This window comes from Amblyomma mixtum, chromosome 1 (genome assembly GCF_055824585.1).
Source record: "Amblyomma mixtum isolate Tamu chromosome 1, ASM5582458v1, whole genome shotgun sequence".
NCBI lineage: Eukaryota > Metazoa > Arthropoda > Arachnida > Ixodida > Ixodidae > Amblyomma > Amblyomma mixtum.
The window spans coordinates 82372069-82392013 of NC_143012.1; the positions used below are offsets into that span (position 1 = coordinate 82372069).

Here is a 19945-nt window from a genome sequence, read left to right on the forward strand (position 1 = left end):
TATTTGACTACACACTTTGACTACACATTACAACTGCACACTTTGTTGACTGCCGCCTTTGACTGCTTTTTTAGCACGACTCTCTCTCTGCTTCGATGAGTTCAGTTGTATCCATGGCTCTGTTCGCAGTAATGAGGTATGTAATGTGGTCACCCACGGACGCCTTACGTCCCCTGTCGAAGCGGACGACAACTATTTTATTAGTTGTCGTCTGCTCCAAAAGGGGGCGTCAGGCATCCGTGGGTGCCCTCATTATGGCGAATCCGCGCACTCTGGCGTCATGACCATTTCGACCAAGGGAAAAGAGCGACATCGCTGCTGACAACCATCTCTTGACAACTTTCTGTCGACAACGATGAGGCATTAAAGGTTTTCGCCTTAAAATCAACATGTGTTCTATTCTGTGCCACGTCAGGAGTATGCGTATTTGCTACCAAGAAAGATTATCGCCTGCGATGCAAACATTTTCCGCGGAAACCCATACTGAGATCCAGAAATTAAAGCAGCGATTGTAGGCCTATTCCGTACGCCCGTAATCGCGAATAGACCGCACAGCGCAATGCCATGAAATGGAAAGGATGGCGTGTGAAACTACCTGCCATGATTAGCGAGTTAAGCAAGATTATAAGCGTACTGATGATCTCGCAACAAGTTTTAAGTATACCACTTTAGGTACCAAGAAACGCGCAGTACCAATCTCGATCGCGGAGGACGGTGTGCTCTGTCGGAACGAAGTCCTTAAGGCCGATATTGTGGATTCGCCTTTTTCCGCGGTCTTTTTTCCGAGGAATCGTGCTCAGCACGAATCTCTTTTCACGCCGGCATGTTCACAGAAATGCGCCGCAACCGGGCATAACAGGGCACTAAAAGTAGATTCATTGTGGGCGGCACAGTGTCAAGCGGGCGAAAACACAACAGAAAGAGACACCACAGACGAGTCCTGACTAGCAACTGAAGTTTTAAGGCGAAAGCCTTTAATGGCCCAGGCTCTCTACCGTTAACAAAGCGTGTCACACGCGTTTAACTCGGGAACTCAAAGAAATGGAAGAAAACCGATGGTTGCTGCAGATATAGGAGGAAAAAATGAACGTGGAAGCGAAGTTTGATGACTGCAGATAAATTAGTTAATTAATTATAGGCAAAAATGTCGAAATTGCGTCGAAATAGCGTAGACGTCGATACTGCCACAGGGACGGTGTGACGTCACATCCACCGGAAGTCGTCACGGCATAGTGAAAATTGTCGCAGAATGTTCGGGAAAACGTGGGATTTGTGTCAAATTAGATCGAAAAATGCGTAATTAAGCGTAATTAACACTTAAGATCCCCGAAAAAACACTTTATCTGCCGATGGAATTTTACACGGCAGTGGAAAATTGCCACTCTCTGGTTTGTCAAATTTGTATGTTATTACAGTATTTATAGAGTTGTCATGTGTTTTGGTAATAATTGTTATCTAATTACTCTAATGGCTTTACAAAATATGTAATTCCTGATGTTTCGCGCATGTACTGTGTCTGCCCTTGTCCATATGTAATAGGGGGTGCGAGCTTGTCAAGCTGCCCGTAAGGCAGCTTTTTTCTCTCGCCCCCTCATGTTCTTTCAGTACATAAAATAAATGAAATGAAATGAAATGAAAGTGTTCCCGCATTTTTTTTCTTGAACAGAACACGAAATTAGTACATCCAAGTCATGTGACATTATGGAGCCGAGAGCGCTCTGCACAAGCGCTTCCAAGGGGTGACTCTTCAGCTTATCATCTGATACGCGGTGAAGTGCTATCGAAACGAAACCCCCCCCCCCCCCCCCCCTAAGCTTACCACAAGTTATGCAGAGGCAGGAGGCCTGCACATGGCGCCGACTAAAAACAAAAACACAAGCAAAAAAATCATTTCTTCTATCGCTGCCCCTTTCTTGCCGTCTCCCTGTTCTCTCCCTATTATTTTATTCCCGCTAGCCACAGCTCAGGTGCTTCAGGCTTCGATGGCAGATGACACGGCTAGCAACATCTGTTCCTTTAATCTTTACTTTTTATTACCAATAAGTAGCCACAAACAACGAAAACGATTCTTTCGTGCGCGTATCCAGGGCGACGGCCGGAAAACGTGGGATTCTGTTTGGTGAGGACGTTCCACGTTCGGGGGTTTTTTGGTCAGGATTCAGGGTAGCACTGTAGATTTGAGTAATGTCCACACGACTCTTTGCCCACAGTGACGGGATTTGAAGGCGCAGGCTCCTTTCCCAAGCAATGCAGCCCTAGTAAGCCGAGCACCAGGCCGGGCCATAGCTTGTACCCATTTTGAGAAAACCGGTGGGTACCCGGCCGGTGGCGGGAGTCGAACCCACCACCTCCCGAAGCCGAGGCAGGCGCTCGCCAGTCTGCCGGTCGAAAGCTTGCCTCTGACTTCATTTGGGAGGAATGGTGTAGATGCAATTCCGGTGGCGCTTGTACCGTTAGGTGATGGAGTACTAAAAATGAAGAATTCTAAAGCGATCCAGCACGAACTGAAGAGTCTGTCAAATCACTATCTCGACATCTCTGAAGTGCGACCTTTCGGGAGGCGTGGTATTCTTTGCAAGTCGGCAAACACTGAGTGTGTGTCGGATCTGCTCCGGTGTCGTACTTTTACTGCAGTTCCGGTTAAGGCCTTCATTCCGGAACAGCTTGCGTGCACCAAGGGTATTGTCCGTGGAGTGGACCCGTCATCTTCCGCCCAAGAAATTCTGGAGGAATTCCAGGACGCAGGAGCCGGGGTTATTTCTGTATACCGCTGCTCGCGCGAGGTCGCAGGAGTGCGTGTTGCTACAGAGTCGGTAATTACAACTTTTGCTGGTCGCACCTGCCCCTCTGAGCTGAAAATATGGCCTATTGTATATCGCGTGGACCCGTTGCAACCTCGTCCTCTGCAATGCACAAACTGTTGGCGATTTGGACATAGTGGTAAAGCCTGCAAGTCGGCGACTAGATGCCGGGTGTGTGGTGAAGGTCACTCTTCCGACAGCTGCACTGCTGGTGAACCTGTCTGTTGCTTGTGCAGTAACGCCCACAGTGCTGATGATGCCACTTGCGAAAAACGGTCACAGGAGCAGAGTATATTGGAATTAATTGAGCAAAATAGATGTTCCCGAGCAGACGCTCATGCGCTCCTTAACCGCAGAAATCACTCTTACGCCAGCCTTGTGCGTTCCTCTACTCCCGACTTTGAAGCCACGCTGTCTGCCAAGATTGTGTCAAGCGTCGAAAAAGCATTGTCAGCTGTGGTAGAGCGTATGCTCAGCAGCTTTACTCAGGCTTTGTCTGAGATTGCTGCGAGTCAGGCAGTTTGTCATCTCCCACCTGCAGTGCCGCCAGTGGCAACTTCCCTTCAACCGTGTGCTGAAAGTTCGATTGGACCATCATCTTCCAATATACCGACTCCCGTGCCACCTCTCGATAGCGTCCCAGTTAGTCTTCCTCGCAGCAGTGTCTGTACTACTGATGTGGAAATGACCTGCCCTACACAGAAGCGTCGTGCTTCCACCTCTCCCTCTAAGACCTCCGTTCCCCAGCTCAAGACTAGAAAAGGGCCTGCTAAAGTCTCCTCGAAGTCTGATGTGCTAAAGGAGGCTGTTTCGGCCTCTATTCTCGACTAGTTAACATGGCTGGTGTAAAGGTTCTACAATGGAACTGTCGATCTCTTGCTTCTTCTCTTACAGATTTAAAACTTCTTTTATCTTCTCATAATCCAGATATAGTGCTCTTACAAGAAACTTGGCTCTCATCTGTAAAATCATTTTCATTAAATAGGTTTCGTGTTTTTCGAGCGGACCGCATACATGGTAGGGGCGGTGGGTTAGTGACCCTGATTTCTTCAAAACTGTGTCACCGCGCATCAATTAATAAAAAGGTTATGCTTCCCGACTGCGAGCTCTTAGCTGTTGATCTTATTTTGCCGCAATGTGCTCCTGTCACAGTTGCTAACGTATATTATCCAGCAGGAGTAAACAGAACAGACCACCTGGACAGTTTGCTTGGCAACTCTAATAGGGTCATTATTGCTGGAGACTTTAATTCACATCACGTTGTCTGGGATACCTACACTGACTCTCATGGTCAGATGTTATGGACATGGATGTCGGCAAATAATGTGCGCTGCTGCAATTCTCGGGCCATAACCTTCATCCGTGGAAATTCGAGTTCAGTTCTCGATTTGTCTTTGGCAGCAGGTGGGGTAGGTATAGGGGCATGGTCCACAGTTGACAGTGGTACGTCTAGTGACCACTTGCCAATTATTTTCACCATCTTGGTGCGCTCACTCCATGGGCAGGGTTCTGCCCGAAAGTTAGTTAATCTTGCAGCCTACAAATCGTCTTTGCGCGCTTCCCTTTCATCTGATGTTTGTTCCAATGGAAACGACAGGGCTCAGCGAGTGTTTCATTCTGTTTTGAAGGCTACAGAGAGTTCCCAGTTCATTGTGCGGTCGGGTGTCAGCAATAAATCACCATCCCCATGGTGGAACGCTGCGTGTGAGACAGCCTTCCGCCGTAGGAAAGCAGCATGGAAGAGCCTTTCGCATAATCAGTGCCCTGCTAATTGGATCAACTATAAATTTTTCTCGGCCTCGTTTAAGAGAACAATAGCAAAGGCAAAGGATGACTACAATTAAAATTTGAATGCCTATTTGTCAGCCCCAAACAATAGGAAGGCTCTGTACCGTTTTATGGAACGGAATATCCACTCCTCATCAATGCAGTTAACAAGCTCGGCTGTACTGTCCCCACATGAGGCGAAAGATGAGTTAGAGCGAATCGCACAAGGGCTCGCGTTACGCTTTCAGGAGAAGCGCAGAGTGCCCTTGTTCGACCCCTTCCCCTGCTCAGACTATGTGGCGGTTGATAAATCAGAACTACTAACTGTAGTTTCTGCCATGCAATCTTCGGCTCCGGGTTCGGACGGTGTTACGGTCGGTATGTTGAAAATCTTAGCTGAAGAATTCACTCAGGACCTTCTCGATCTGGTCAACGCTTCATTGGAAGCTGCATGGCTGCCGCACTCCTGGAAGGTGGCGAAAATAGTATTACTCTTAAAAGATTCAAAAAAAGGCTTCCATCTTGATAACATTCGGCCGATAGCTCTAACATCCAATTTGGTAAAGCTCGTGGAAAGAATTGTGCACAGCCGCCTGTCAAAGCATGTTTCAGAAATTAATGCATTGTGTCCAGCCCAGATTGGCTTTCGCCGCGGATGCTCAATATGGTCTGCCCATGTTGATTTAGAGAGCAGAATCCGCCTTGCTATGCGAAAAAACGAAGTCCCAGCGTTAGTGACGCTTGACATTGCTAAAGCGTACGACAGTGTTGAACATTCTATCCTTCTCACGAAATTGTCAACACTACACCCGCCGTACTACGTTTATGCGTGGATCCGCGAATTTTTAGCGGGACGGCAGTTTTTTTGCACTGACGGCTCCTTCACTTCAGACACCTACGCCCAGACCAGAGGTGTGCCACAAGGTTCTGTGCTTTCGCCACTCCTTTTCAATATTCTATTGTGTGACATTCCCATCCACCCTGACGTTACAGTTTACGTTTATGCAGATGACATTGCCTTCTTTGCCTCGGCAACCGACATTCATGCCCTGTATCGTTGTCTTCAGGCTTACCTCAATGCTCTCGAGGTTTGGCTGAATAACATTAATCTGGTGTTAAATGTGCATAAAAGCAGTGTGTTAGTTTTTCAATCTAACATGCCTTTATATATATCGTTACAATATCGCACGGACATTATACCGCAGGTGGACTCCTTGCGGTATCTAGGCGTAATTTATGATGGTAGTATGGACTGGCGGCCCCACATCAAGAGTATCGTTGAGAAAGGAGAGCGTGCGCTGGGTCGGCTACTTCGAATAAGCAATAGGAGATTTGGCATGCGTCGGGACACGCTCCTACTCCTTTACAAAGCCTATGTCAGACCCACTTTGGAATTTGGCTGCATACTCTTTTCTGGGTCCGCCAAATACAAGCTCCGTCCGTTGCTGCTGTTAGAAAGGCGTGCCCTGCGCCTCTGCCTCGGCCTCCCTCAGTCAGTTTCCACCGCAGTTCTGTACCTGGAGGCTCGTATTCCCGACCTTAACTCTCGTTTTCAGCTATTAACTGTCAGGACTTTCTTACGGGCATTTGAGTCTGCTTCTGGTGTGGCTACACCTATTTTTGTTTCCCACCCGGCTCTCTTTTTTAGTCATCATTGGCCAAGGTTTCGCCTCCCTCAGGTCGTTTTTACTCAAAACCTTTTATCGGTCATTGGTGTAGATCTCAGTTCTGTGTGTAGAGTAGGTTCTGCAACGTCCCCTGTGGATATTGCTTTTGATTATATTTTCCCACCTAATTCAAAGCATCTGCCGTCCAGGACCCTACTTAGTCTCCTCTCAGAACACCTTGACTCTTTCCCCCACCACAGCGTGATTGCTGCAGATGCGTCCGGGGCTGGCCAGAACGCAGCCGTTGGCATTTTTTCTGAGGATCTCTCTTGGAGTTATTCACTTCGAGTCCCGGATTACACTCCCATATTTCTAGCGGAGTTTATGGCTCTTGGACTGGCTGCTTTAAAGATTCCCCCCAGTGTCTCCCAAGTGATATTTCTGTCAGATTGCCTCTCTGTGTTGTTGGTGCTGGATTCTAAACGGGACGATCTATTGAGCCGCTCATTGAAGTATTTCATTCCTGGATGGGTGAAAGAGGTGCGCTTCGTTTGGATCCCAGGTCACTGCGGTATTTCTCAAAACGATGCAGCAGACTTTTTAGCAAAATCTGCTCTCAATGCACCGGTAGCCTGTAGCGTCCCTAATCTGATCCTTTTCGGAATGTCTCGCTTTCAGCGCTTTCAGCATATTACCACTATGTGCAACGATCCCTTGCTGTCTACTATTGACTACCACCATCTCATGTACCCATGGAAGGTTCGTGCTTGTAAATCCCGGCAGTGTGAGGTTGCAATGACTCTCCTGCGGTGCAGAATTCCCAGCTTAAATCTTTATTTATGCAGATGCGGGTTCAGTCCCTCAAACCTTTGGGCGACTTGCGGAGAGGTGGAAACACTGGAGCATTTCCTACTGTATTGCCGGAGGTTTGCACTTCAGAGAAGGACGTATCTCGAAATTCCAATTTCTCGAATGGGACTCACTTTGTCGGTTCCGCTTCTTCTGTCCTTCGGTGCTAGCGCCAGAGGTTTTGCATTGCATCAAGTTTGCGATTTCCTCCACAATTACATAATTGCTACCGGCGGGTTCCCTTGCTAATGGTACCCAAAACGTCCGCATTGCAAAATCCTTCAGAATTTTTCTCGTATTCAGTTCTCTAATCTTTATGCCGTTTTTTTTTTCATTCATTTCTTCCCGTAATTTCTTTTTATCAATAATTCCATCTTTAATTCCTCGCAATACGTACCCAAAGTTAATCATTAGCTTGGCCCCAAAAGGTAATCCATTAGCTTGGTACCAATTTGCCTTCTTTGGGCTCTCCTCACTGAACCCTGGCCAATCCCCCGTCGTGGGTATGTGCCATGCCACCAAGGCAACAACAACAACAACAACGACGGCCGGAGGTGCCAATCATCGTTCAGAAAAGCGCGAGTAGAGACACGGGCGAGGAGGATCTGCGAGGGTTTGATGCGCGGCGGCACAGTTGAAAGAAATGCGTTACTTTCAAAATCAAGGGACATGGATGGATGGAGAGGAGCGCCCCTTTGAAACGAGGTGGTGGCAATTGCCACCATGTTCAGCTTTACTTCATTTTTTTTTCAACTCTGTTGTCAATTCGCATTAAGATTCGCCACCTTCTTTACCAACGGTTTCCTACACTTCTAACCTTATGTCACATCTCTGCTTTTCAGCTACATATCCTCCAATCGCTTTTTGTTAACTTTCACTGCAGATTCATTTACATGACCATTAAGAGAGAGAGAGAGAGAGACTCGTTAATGAAATACAGAGAATTTAGCCGGCGTTAAAAAATCGCTGGCATGCTACTCTGCGTAGGGAGGGGAATTTTGGAGTTAAAGAAAGAAGGAGAGCAGTGTGGAAGAGGTAAAAAAAAACGAAGATAAAATGCTGCCATGAAATGGGTACTAAGGATGCAATGGCGAGTATTGATGTAACCTATGGAATGATGGAGTGCATAGTCCGACAAATGGGCTGACGAAGTTCACTGCATGAAGAATGCATGAAGGTAACATGCAAGTGAATTTAAAGCTTATCGAGATGTCCAATATCTTTTAAATATGTAAATAGAAAGTTCATTGCCAGTCTGTTGCCTAAGGCAGGCTAAGGGACCTAAAACTTTGTCCATTGTACCATTGTTATCTTTAAACCCTATGGCCACAGGAAGAGTGACTGTGCCTGCATCGACATCCGGATGGATACCATCACATTTGATTATGAGGTGTTCAATTGTTCCCACAGATCTACCACACACTGCACATGTGTCCTCTTCTTCGGTAAATTTCTTTTTGTAGTTGCGAGTTCTAAGACACCCTGACCTAGCTTCAAAAAGTAGGGCACTGACTCTTGAGTTATCAAAAAAAAAATTCTTTCCTGATCTGCCTTTTCCAGTATGGATATAGTTCTACACTAAGTTTCTTTTCCATTGAATTAATCCAATTTTTAACTTCCGCGTTTTTAACCTGTCGTTTAATGCTCTTTCTTTCTCCGTCCTCATGACCGGCATACTTACTGGTTAGTTTTCTAGTTCTCTTCCGCCACTGTGAGTTAACGCTCTTTCTGTATAAATATTGAAACACCTTAGCTGCCCACCTGTTATCGTCCAGTTTCCTCAGGCGTTCTTCATATAGTATTTTACTCTTAGCTTCCCGTGCTTCGAACGATGCCCAGCCCATATCCCCTTGTACTGCTTCGTTTGTGGTTTTGCCGTGGGCATCTAGGTCTAATCTTCCAACAGCTCTCTGATTTACGTCTAATCTCGACTGAACTTGTGCCCTTAAGCACAGAACCGCATTGTCGAAAGTAAGCCCCGGCACTTGAGTAAGTAAGCGCCATCATGCGGCACGCACTGAGAAACCCCCTCGCAATGTACGGTGCTGGCCCATCAGATGGCGCAGGTGGCGGAGAGCACATAGCTTTCGCCTTTCCGCAGGTTAAGGCGCGTTCACACTTGCCCAAAAATCCGGCGAGCGAAGCGGATTCGGCCGCTTTTCACGCCGACCGGGGAGGAAAGTGGCATGGCGAGGCCGATCGGTCCAGACCGATTTTAGCCGCGCGGCGACAAACATGGCGGCGCCCTTAGAAGCCGGATCCCACGCTTCGGACTAAATTCTCGTTTTTGCTGCCTTTTCCAGTGCGTTCACTGGCCGGAAATGAAGCACCGGTCTTTCGCTTCGTCTTACATTGCCAATGAGAAAACGTATAAGTGCTAAATTTGCATTTTTTTATTCAGAGTGACGAATCCGCCGCGTCTAGGCTTAAGAGTTTGTTGACAGCAATGGTTCCCGTCCTGCGAACCAGATGGCGCCACTATAGGCTCTTTATTTTTGCGTCTCTGCTAGCATACGCCGAACTAAAAGTGGGAATGCGCCTGCGTTTAGCGTACGTAAGCTTGCATACGCTTATAGTACGTAGAGAGCGTAAGTTTGAACTCTTTTCTCACTGTATCTGTGTACGCTGCGAGCGGCGACGTGGTGTGGACAAGCGAGAAACAGCAGCGGCGCGGCGGTTCCGCCTCGCCCGGGCGTCGACAGATGAGAACAGAGGCTAGTTTTTGCAGCGAGCGATTCAGATTCGCTCGCCGGATTTTTTGGACAAGTGTGAAGGCGCCCTAAGGTGACGTAAGTGCATAATTTTGGAATAAAGTGCTGGCTGCGTGCAGTGCGTGCTCTTATGCGTACTCACGTAGTAAGCTCTTAATATTCTGGCGTTGGTGAAAACCGGTGCTATGAGCTCGCGGTATCCTCCCCCGATGTAGGTCGTCGTATTGTCGAAGCTTGGTTGTATGATATACCCAGCCGCGCTGTTGCGGACGAACACTGTGACAATTTCTTTATCCTTCAAGCTCACGGTATAGTTGTGCGTCAGGTCCGTGTTGCTTGGGTCTTTGAATATGACCTGGAACCTGAAATGCGATTTCAACACATACTCAGGAGTGTTGTTCCTGCGTGGTGATCAGAAAAGTTTTGTTGCGAAAGCATACGCGAGTCGTCGAGCGATTTCGCGGAGTTCACGTAAGACCATACTGCGCGTGCGCGAGGAGCAGTGACGTCACACGGCGCACAGCTGGCGCGCCGCCGCCGTCGCTACGCCGGTGTCTCAGAGGTGCCGCCGCCGCGCTCGCCAATTGCGCATGCGCAGTAGCGGCGCATAGCTAGCGTGCCGGGGCCGCCGCCGCTGCAGCGCGCTCTCCATCGCCTATCTCTCTCCCCTCGTTGCTTTCGCAATCCTCCAGGTTTAACCAGAGCTCAACCACTGCCAATTTTTTTAGGGAATTAATGGGCGAAGGGACGCAGATGTCAGGTCACGAGCGCAGGCGTGAATAATGGCCATAAAAACATGATTTCGGCGCCAGGTATCGCGTCGGAAGGAAGGACGTCTTCCAGACAGTTTATTGCGCTCATTGATTTGCCCTGAACCTCATGCTGACTCCTTTCGATAGAAGTTTTGTTTCCTCTTCGATTGCGGTGGCTCTTATGGAAACAGCATGGTAACGTTGATTCTAACGTATTTCATTTATTATTTTTTTATTTTTTACTTTTCCCATACCCTATGGCCCTTGCGGGCATTACATAGGGAGGGGGGATTGCGTATACAACTCGTTCCGTCGAAAAGCCGTCGGCTTAGTAATACTTAGTAATGCTTAGTACTAATTTTTTACTAGTCGTCTTAGATACTTGCCTGATATTATTTGCATGTAGCCGAATACTGACCCCTTGATTTATTTATAGATTTATACATTTGCGTCTATTGTAAAAATGCTTTGTAATTAAAAAGTGTGTACTGAAATCTGTTTATCCTCTTCTCGTGTGTTGTACCCTTGTGGTGCTTTGTAAATACTTACCAGCCATTTTCCCCTAGCTTTTTGTGATCCCTTAATTCTTGTGTAAGTTCTACGCGTGTTGTTTGATCTGTAAGTTTTTAGGTTATATAGTCTATAATATATGTGTTTTATTTGTTGATGCTCTTACAAGTGTTGAGAGTGATGTATAGCCCTCTTTACACTAACTTACTCTGTCTTTATTTTTGTATATTGTTGCCTGCATGCTTGTATACGTTTTTCTATTGGACCCATTACTAGCCGTTAGCTATGGGTCTGAGCAGTGTTTGCGTACATTTGTAAAGCAACAAAGAGCAATAAATAATTGAATTGAATTGAATAGTCGGCAGCGAGTGTTGGAAATAATGGGTGGCTGCGTGAGAAAATATTATCATGGTAATTTTGGCCCTAGTGATTGATGATTGATTGACAAGCGATGAGGAGTTAATGAAATACTTGTAATTAGCTGATTAATAGAATAATTAAGAAATATAATTTGGAAAAAGGGTGTTCAAAGGTGTCAAAATACCCGGAATGAAAAGCCAGTGCTTGATGATGCAAATTAAGGTAGTTTAGAGTGAATAATTAATGCATTAATTAATTGAAACGAATGAAAAAAATCTGCTCAGAATGGGAAGCCTAACCCACTACGATATCGCGTCATACCGTTAAAGCAAAAAAAAGACGAAAGAAGAGCGGCAAAAAGAACCACAGAATAATAATAGTAATAATAATTATAACCTAGTCCTTTTTACCCTCTGTCTGCTTTGATGTGCCCGACTGCGTATGCTTTTTTGGTAGCAGTCTCGATAGTTTTTTTCTTCTGCTCACGACTAGTAACGCGTACGCTTTGTTCCGTGTCTGATAGACCAGCTAGCAGTAAGGCCAACGTCCAGAAGCGTGACGTTCATAGTTCTTATGGCCCTATAAATCAGTGTACTAGACAGTTTCGTACACAGCCAGATACATGTCTAGCATTCTGGGACAAAAATATTGAAAATTGGAAAGTTGTAAGAAATTGTAATGGAAATATCGCGCGTTGCGGAAATAAACGGATGCCGTAAAATGCTTCTCTCAGCTAAATGGGTGCGTTGTTCGAGCTAAAATTTGTTTTATACTACGTTTTATACCACGTTTTGTTTGTTTTATACCACGTTTGCTTGGGGTACTTACCTGATTCGAACAGAATAAGTCGGATATTCACATCGTCTGCGGCGACGACGAAGGAAATTAAGCCGCTCTGTCACTGATCGCACCAGTGGCGCCATCTCTCTTGTTGGTAGTGAAGATTCAGCAAAGGAGAGCGATTCGGGAGATTTAAAGATGCTCTTTCAACTGGTTTTTTAATGGTCAGAGAAAACTTAGCTTGGCCAAACTATTCAGCAAGTTAAGTTTTCTGTGAGCATTACAAAAGCAGTTGAAAGAGCGTCTTCAAACCTCCCGAACCTCTTTCCTTTGCTGAATCTTCACGCCAACAAACGAGATGGCGCCACCGGTGCGATCGCTGAGAGAACGGCGTGATTTCCTTCGCTGTCGCCGCAGACGATGCGAATATGCGACTTTTTTTGATCGAATCAGGTAAGTACCCCAAGCAAACGAGGTATAAAACAATCCTGCCGACTAATTGCCATTTCTGTGCGGAATTTGAGCTCCAACAATGCGCCCGTTTAGCTGAGAGAAGCATTTTACAGCGTGCGTTTATTTCCGCAACACGCCATATTGAGGGTAATGGTCCATGCTTCTGATATATGTTGCAAACTTTTTCTTTTGCAGTGTTTCCATCAATAGCACCGAACAGTCAAGACTGCCATAGAAAACTAATGGGGAACGCTTCCGACGACAGCAAAAAACGTTAAAGGGAAACGGCATGGGTTTTAGAAATCAACGAGCTTAAGAGGGTCGAATGTGTGAAACTTGCAGGTAAAGTATGCGAAGACTTTTTGGGCTAGCACTTGAAATGGTGACGTAATCGACGATTAAAATCCAGACGCCCTTCAAGCTTCTCCACAGTGCACAGTGCCAAGCGTGGGGGGGGGGGGGGTTGATGACGTCATCTAAGGTATCGGTACATTTCTAACGCACAAACGCTTGCTTTGAAGGAAAAAATGAACTCCACCGAAGGCAATCCCTGCCGACTTGTTTGGCAGCGTCTGACGAGTCAGGGCAGGGTGTGGCTGACGACAGCGGTAATGTGAAATCATATCTTTCGTGAAGTGACGCTAAATTTCTCTGCACTCCTGCGGTGCATTGAGGAGAAGCGCAAAATTCAATGGTCGATTACGCTACTATTTTAAATGCTAGAGCAGAAACACTTGGCATGCTTTACCTAGAGCCTATATAGATTTGAATATCACGAAATTCTCAAAAAAAGTGCCGCAGTTGTCCTTTAATAAAACAAAAAATACAAGGATGCCGTCGGGTGATCCACGGATATAGTCATTGTTATTGTGAAACTTTAATCATCATCATCATCATCAGCCTGACTATGCCCCCTGCAGGTCAAAGGCCTCTTCCATGTCTCTCCAAGTAACCCTGTCCTTTGTCAGTTGCGGCCACCTAACTCCCTGCCGTCCCCTGCTACGTTAGCCTTCTCTTGGAATCCACTCCGTTACCCTTAAAGGGCAACTGCAGCACTTCTTTGAAAATTTCCCGATATTCAAGGATTCAAATCTATGTAGGCTGTAGGCAAAGCTTGAAACATTCTTTTGCACTAGCATTAAGAACAGTGACGTAATCGACGGTTGAATTTTGCGCTTCTCCTCAATGCACCGGAGAAGTGCAGGGAAACTCAGCAGGACGCCACGGAAGTTATGATTTCAAATTACCGCTGTCGTCAGCCACACCCTGCCCTGACTCGTTAGACGCTGCCAAACAACTCTCGGCAGGGTTGGCCTTCGGTGGCGTGGGTTATTTTCCTTCAAAGCAGGCGTTTTGTGCGTTGTAAATGTACCGATACCTTCGATGACGTCATCATGCACCCCCCCCCCCCCCCCCACTTGGCGTCTTGCGCTGCGAAGAAGCTTGAACGGCGCCCTGATTTTAATCGCCGATTTCTTCACTATTGCAAGTGCTAGCCCAAAAAGACTTCGCATGCTTTACTTGCGAGTTTCATACATTCGACCCTCTTAAGCTCGTTGATTTCTAAAACCTATGCAGTTTCCCTTTAAGGACCAGCGGTTATCTTGCCTTCGCATTACATGCCTTACCCAAACTTTACGTTATATGAAAAAATTGCGTTCATAAACGGTTTTCCGCCCAGAAATGCTGTTGTCCAGGATTGCTGGGTACGTGTAGAATGACGGTCGGACTGGCAGATCATGGGGGCATTTCTTTCTTTTCTTTCTTTTTATTTGTTGCTTAAACGTTTGCCTAAGAAGGGGCTGAGGCTAAAGGCACAATGTTGCCTGACATGGCCTCAGCCCCCTACTACATGACAGACAAAATACAAATTACAAAAGTCCGGCGGGCTGGTGCATAATATGATCGTTGATAAGGAAAAAAAAATCAAAGAAAAGTAGGCACAAACGTAAGCGTTATACAGAGGAAAATACATACACACTCAGCAAAAAAAAAAAAAAGACAGAAGAACTTGACAAAAATTTGCATCATAAATGTACGATGACTATAGAAATAAGAAACAAAGACCAAGACATACATGAAACACTACATCAAATAACAAAGTTCTACTTAAGGCTTATTCTAGCCTACTGAAAAACAAGGCATTATGGACATATAAGCACAACATAGATACATATTTTTGAAGGCGTGTTGCGTAGCCCACGTTTGAAAGCAGCGCGCGGGAGTTTACGTAATTCGTTACTCACTGAGTGCCTGACGTGAATTCTAGCGTGTACACACAGAAGGAACCCACCGCGACGGACACGCTCTGTATGAAATATTGGTGTCCCTGAAAGGCAAACAATCATACTCGTTAGTTGACGTCAAAATTGGGCAAACAAAAATTAACTCTCTTTCTCAGCGTCCTTGCAGCTGTAACCAGTGTAACCATGACAGGAACTGTCAGGATAACTATCAAATGATCACATTTGATGGCTGCACGTGTATTTCAGCTCATTTCTGCAGATCAGTAAACCGCTAACTATCGTTGTTGTTGTGGTTGCCTTGGTGGCATGGCACATACCCACGACGAGGGATAGGCCAGGGTTCAATGAGGAGAGCCCAGAGAAGGTAAATTGGTGCCAAACTAATGGATTAACTTTGATTGCCAAGCTAATGGTGCAACCTTGGGTAAGAATTGAGAGGAATTAAAGATGGATTTACAAATTAAAAGAAAAATAAATAAGAAAAAATGAAAATTGAATTGTCCTCCTTCCTTCTTTCTTCTTGTCCGTTTTCGCTGCACTGTTTTTTACCTCTTTCTGTCTTGACTGTTACCGACACCATGACTATGCGGTTACTGGCCAGGGTTCTGTGAGGAGAGCCCAGAGAAGGTAAATTGGTGCCAAGCTAATGGATTAACTTTGATTGCCAAGCTAATGATGTAACTTTGGCTAAGAATTGAGAGGAATTAAAGATGGATTTACAAATTAAAAGAAAAATAAATAAGAAAAAATGAAAATTGAATTGTCCTCCTTTCTTCTTTCTTCTTGTCCGTTTTCGCTGCACTGTTTTTTACCTCTTTCTGTCTTGACTGTTACCGACACCATGACTATGCGGTTACTGGCCAGGGTTCTGTGAGGAGAGCCCAGAGAAGGTAAATTGGTGCCAAGCTAATGGATTAACTTTGATTGCCAAGCTAATGATGTAACTTTGGCTAAGAATTGAGAGGAATTAAAGATGGATTTACAAATTAAAAGAAAAATAAATAAGAAAAAATGAAAATTGAATTGTCCTCCTTCCTTGTTTCTTCTTGTCCGTTTTCGCTGCACTGTTTTTTACCTCTTTCTGTCTTGACTGTTACCGACACCATGACTATGCGGTTACTGGCCAGGGTTCTGTTAGGAGAGCCCAGAGAAGGTAAATTGGTGCCAAGCTAATGGATTAACTTTGATTGCCAAGCTAATGATGTAACTTTGGCTAAGAATTGAGAGGAATTAAAGATGGATTTACAAATTAAAAGAAAAATAAATAAGAAAAAATGAAAATTGAATTGTCCTCCTTCCTTCTTTCTTCTTGTCCGTTTTCGCTGCACTGTTTTTTACCTCTTTCTGTCTTGACTGTTACCGACACCATGACTATGCGGTTACTGGCCAGGGTTCTGTGAGGAGAGCCCAGAGAAGGTAAATTGGTGCCAAGCTAATGGATTAACTTTGATTGCCAAGCTAATGATGTAACTTTGGCTAAGAATTGAGAGGAATTAAAGATGGATTTACAAATTAAAAGAAAAATAAATAAGAAAAAATGAAAATTGAATTGTCCTCCTTCCTTCTTTCTTCTTGTCCGTTTTCGCTGCACTGTTTTTTACCTCTTTCTGTATTGACTGTTACCGACACCATGACTATGCGGTTACTGATTTTCTCATCTTTTAAGAATTTATTTCGCGGACTGCACGCTGTGCTTTGTCTGTCTGCCTGTGACTGTGACTGACGGTGTTGTGCCTTTTGTTTCCTCTTCTTTTGAGTTTTTATTTTAATTTACGGCTGTGCTTTTCTCTTTAAATTGTTTTTTGTTTCGTTGGAGCATTTACCTCTTTTGTTCCGGAAGCAACATTACGCTAGGTGTGAGCGATTTCGCGGAGCCCCGGAGGGCCCCAACTGCGAATGCGCGAGGAGCGAGTGTGGGAGAGTTCCTGCTTAGTTTCTTTTCCTCAAATACAATTTTCATTTTCTTCATTACGGCCCCTTTCTCTCTTTCTTCTCCTTTCTTCTTTCACTCCCACTTCCTGCCTTCCTGTACGGTGCGGTTCAGGTGTACACCGAGATCATTACTGCGCCATTTCCTTCCCTCAAAAAGCGTTGCGTTCAAAGGGCAAGGACCCGCCGCGGTGGCTCAGTGGTAAGGCGCTCGTCTACCGAGCCGGAGTACCCGGGTTCGAACCCGACCGCGGCGGCCGCGTTTCGATGGAGGCGAAACGCAAGAGGCGCCCGTGTGCTGTGCGATGTCAGTACACGTTAAAGATCCCCAGGTGGTCGAAATTATTCCGGAGACCTCCACTACGGCACCTATTTCTCTCTTCTTTCACTCCCACCTTCCTCCCTTCCCTTACGGCGCGGTTCAGGTGTCCGCCGAGATATGTGAGACAGTTACTGCGCCATTTCCTTTCCTCAAAAACCAATTTACAATTTATATTCAAAGGGCAATTGCATTGCGCCTAACGGGTGGTGGCGTTCCGTGGACTCTCTGGCAGCGCTACAACACGCTATCACGTTCCACTCCTAGAGGCGAGCTTAAGCGTCGTTTATTAGCGGTTAATTAGTATATAGTCATTAATATGTAATTAGTCATTAGTCATTAGTTATTAATTTTTCATTATTTAGTAATTAGTACTTAATTATGTGTGACGCCATCCAGTCGGGACGCCACCAGTACCACAGAGGCAGTCAAAGTGGTGCGGAAAACGCTTAAAAAATGCCAATTTGCCGTTGCGCACTGACCTCGTCCCAGAACAAGCTATGATCTGCCCCGGCCAGCCGTAAATTAGCGTCTTAGAGGTCTCACTAACTTGAGGCTACAGGGTCTTAAGGTGCATCTTCCCGCGATAAAGATAAAATATTGTACGTACCAGTCTATCGCCTGGGAGCTCCAGGTTTCCAGCCTCGGCGGACCAGTGCATCGATAAGATGTAGCTTTTTTTCGCTTCAATAACCATATACCAAGGGCCGTCCGCTGAGGGTGAGAAAAAAGTGCATTGCTCATGACATAAATCTAGGTTTGGTTGATTGAAAACCGCGCCGACGAACCGACTTGGTAGATAAGATTTCACCTCGGTATGACGACACAGACGCGAGCGCCTCCACGCGTCATCAAACTGGAGGCCGTCTAAAGGTCAAACGTGACTACTGCCAGCACCACGCTGAAGGCTCAAAACCTAGCGTAGTATTAATATCTTTATTCACTAAATGTGGGTGGGCCGCCTAGGCCGGTAGTCCGCTGGTATTGCTGCTGCGCTGGCCATCCCCACCAGCCAGTGCTGACGGTCAGGATCATCGCTGAGCAGAATAGCCTCACACTGCTCCTCGGAGGGGTTTGGAATGGGGTCAACTAAGGGATTAAACTGGCATGCCCACACCATGTGGTACAGGTTAGCTACCTCTCCACAGTGTGGGCACTGCGGAGAGTATAGTGTATGGTACCACTAGTGTAACTTAGCTAGGGGTGGGTATGTGTTGGTTTGTAGTCTCCTAAGGGTGTTAGGGATTTATGTGGTGTCAGGTACTCCTTTCTGGCTGTTCTGTATGGCGCGAGATTATCAGCTTACACTGCTAAACCTTTTAGGTCGCGGCACCTTTCATGGTCGTCAGGGGCAGACGCCCGGTATAGAAGAGCTCGGGCATGCCTGTGGGCGGCTTCGTTTCCTCCTGGTAGTTCCAGGTGACCGGGGAACCAGATGACTGAGACTTGGTTGGTGGGTGCTTAGTCAGCAATGACAACCCTGACTTATGAATTAATCCGCAATTGAAGTTGCGACAGGCGTTCTGGGAATCAGTGAGCACAACGCCGTTGGGGTTAGATGCTACAGGTAATGCAATAGCTGCCTCCTCTGCGTGAGTGGGGTTAGATGTTTTCACCGAGGCGCAGTTCACCATCGATCCTGAAGGCGTTGAGACCACAACAGTCATGACACATTTCTTTGGCCGTGCTGCGTCCACGTAAAGGGTGTTAGGTTGCTTGTCCCATTTCTTATGGACGGCTTCCCCTCTTGCTTTTCTCCTCTCTATGTTATATGCGGGAGGCACATTCCGCGGAATGGGGTGCACGTTGATGCGTCTTCTTACATCGCGTGGGACCTCTCCCCTTTGGTCTATTGTGTAGGGCAGATTAACATGAATCTTCTCGAGCATCTGTCGGGTTTTGTGAGTGCGAGCCTATTGAGTTGTGTGAGCCATTGTGCTTCCCACATCTCTTTAAAGGTATTATGCACTCCTAAAGCCATGAGCTTTGCCGTTGGCGTGGAGTTCGGTAGCCCCAGTGCCGTCTTGTAGGCTTTCCTGATGAGTACCTCCAACTTTTCAATTTCCTGAGGTTAACGAATGCCGTCCCGTACATTATCCGAGAAATAACGAAAGCTTGCACTAAGCGAATGGTGTCGCTTTCCTTCATGCCGTGGTGTTTATTTCGGATACGGACGGACGGAAACAACTTAACACACACACACACACACACACACACACACACACACACACACACACACACACACACACACACACACACACACACACACACACACACACACGCACGCACGCACGCACGCACGCACGCACGCACACACACACGCACGCACGCACGCACACACACACACACACACGCGCGCGCGCACGCGCACACACACACACACACACACACGCACGCACGCACACGCGCACGCGCACGCACGCACACGCACACGCACACACACACACACACACACGCACGCACACACACACACACACACACACAAAATCTTCCAGTGTGGTCCCCTACTGGTCCAGGAGTCCACGGGCTTGTGCTTCACGCAAAGCCCGATCCACCAGCCATTTATGGCCGGCGGGCTGAGCAGTCTGTAAAGCAGCCTCCCAGGAAGAATGAGTGGGATTGGGGATGGGGAGTACTGCCTTTGGGGAAGGTCATTACGAAAGGTAGTGGAAAAGTGTGAATCTGGGCACTCCACAGGTGTTACAATCAGGTGGAAGGGCGGGGTGAAGGCATGAGAGAACGTGGGGGGAAATAAAGCAGCCTGTCTGTAATTGTCGCCATGTGGCGCTGGATGAGGGCGACAAGGTACTGTGGGGTGGTGGCAATGTCATGCGGCTGAGTTTGTAGAATGTTGTGATTTG

At 46.5% G+C, this 19945-nt stretch overlaps 1 protein-coding gene across 1 annotated transcript in view; it reads right to left on the minus strand.

The window, feature by feature from the left end:
• Positions 1–3282: 3282 nt before the first annotated feature.
• LOC149366977 (uncharacterized) overlaps positions 3283–19945 on the minus strand; it is a 44480-nt gene continuing 27817 nt past the window's right edge. Inside the window, exons 5-8 of the mRNA XM_089572432.1 lie at positions 17695–17798; positions 14837–14919; positions 9878–10097; positions 3283–3375 (exon numbers count right to left, since the gene is read on the minus strand). Coding sequence (XP_089428558.1) covers positions 3283–3375; positions 9878–10097; positions 14837–14919; positions 17695–17798 — 500 coding nt within the window. The remainder of the gene's footprint in view (positions 3376–9877; positions 10098–14836; positions 14920–17694; positions 17799–19945) is intronic.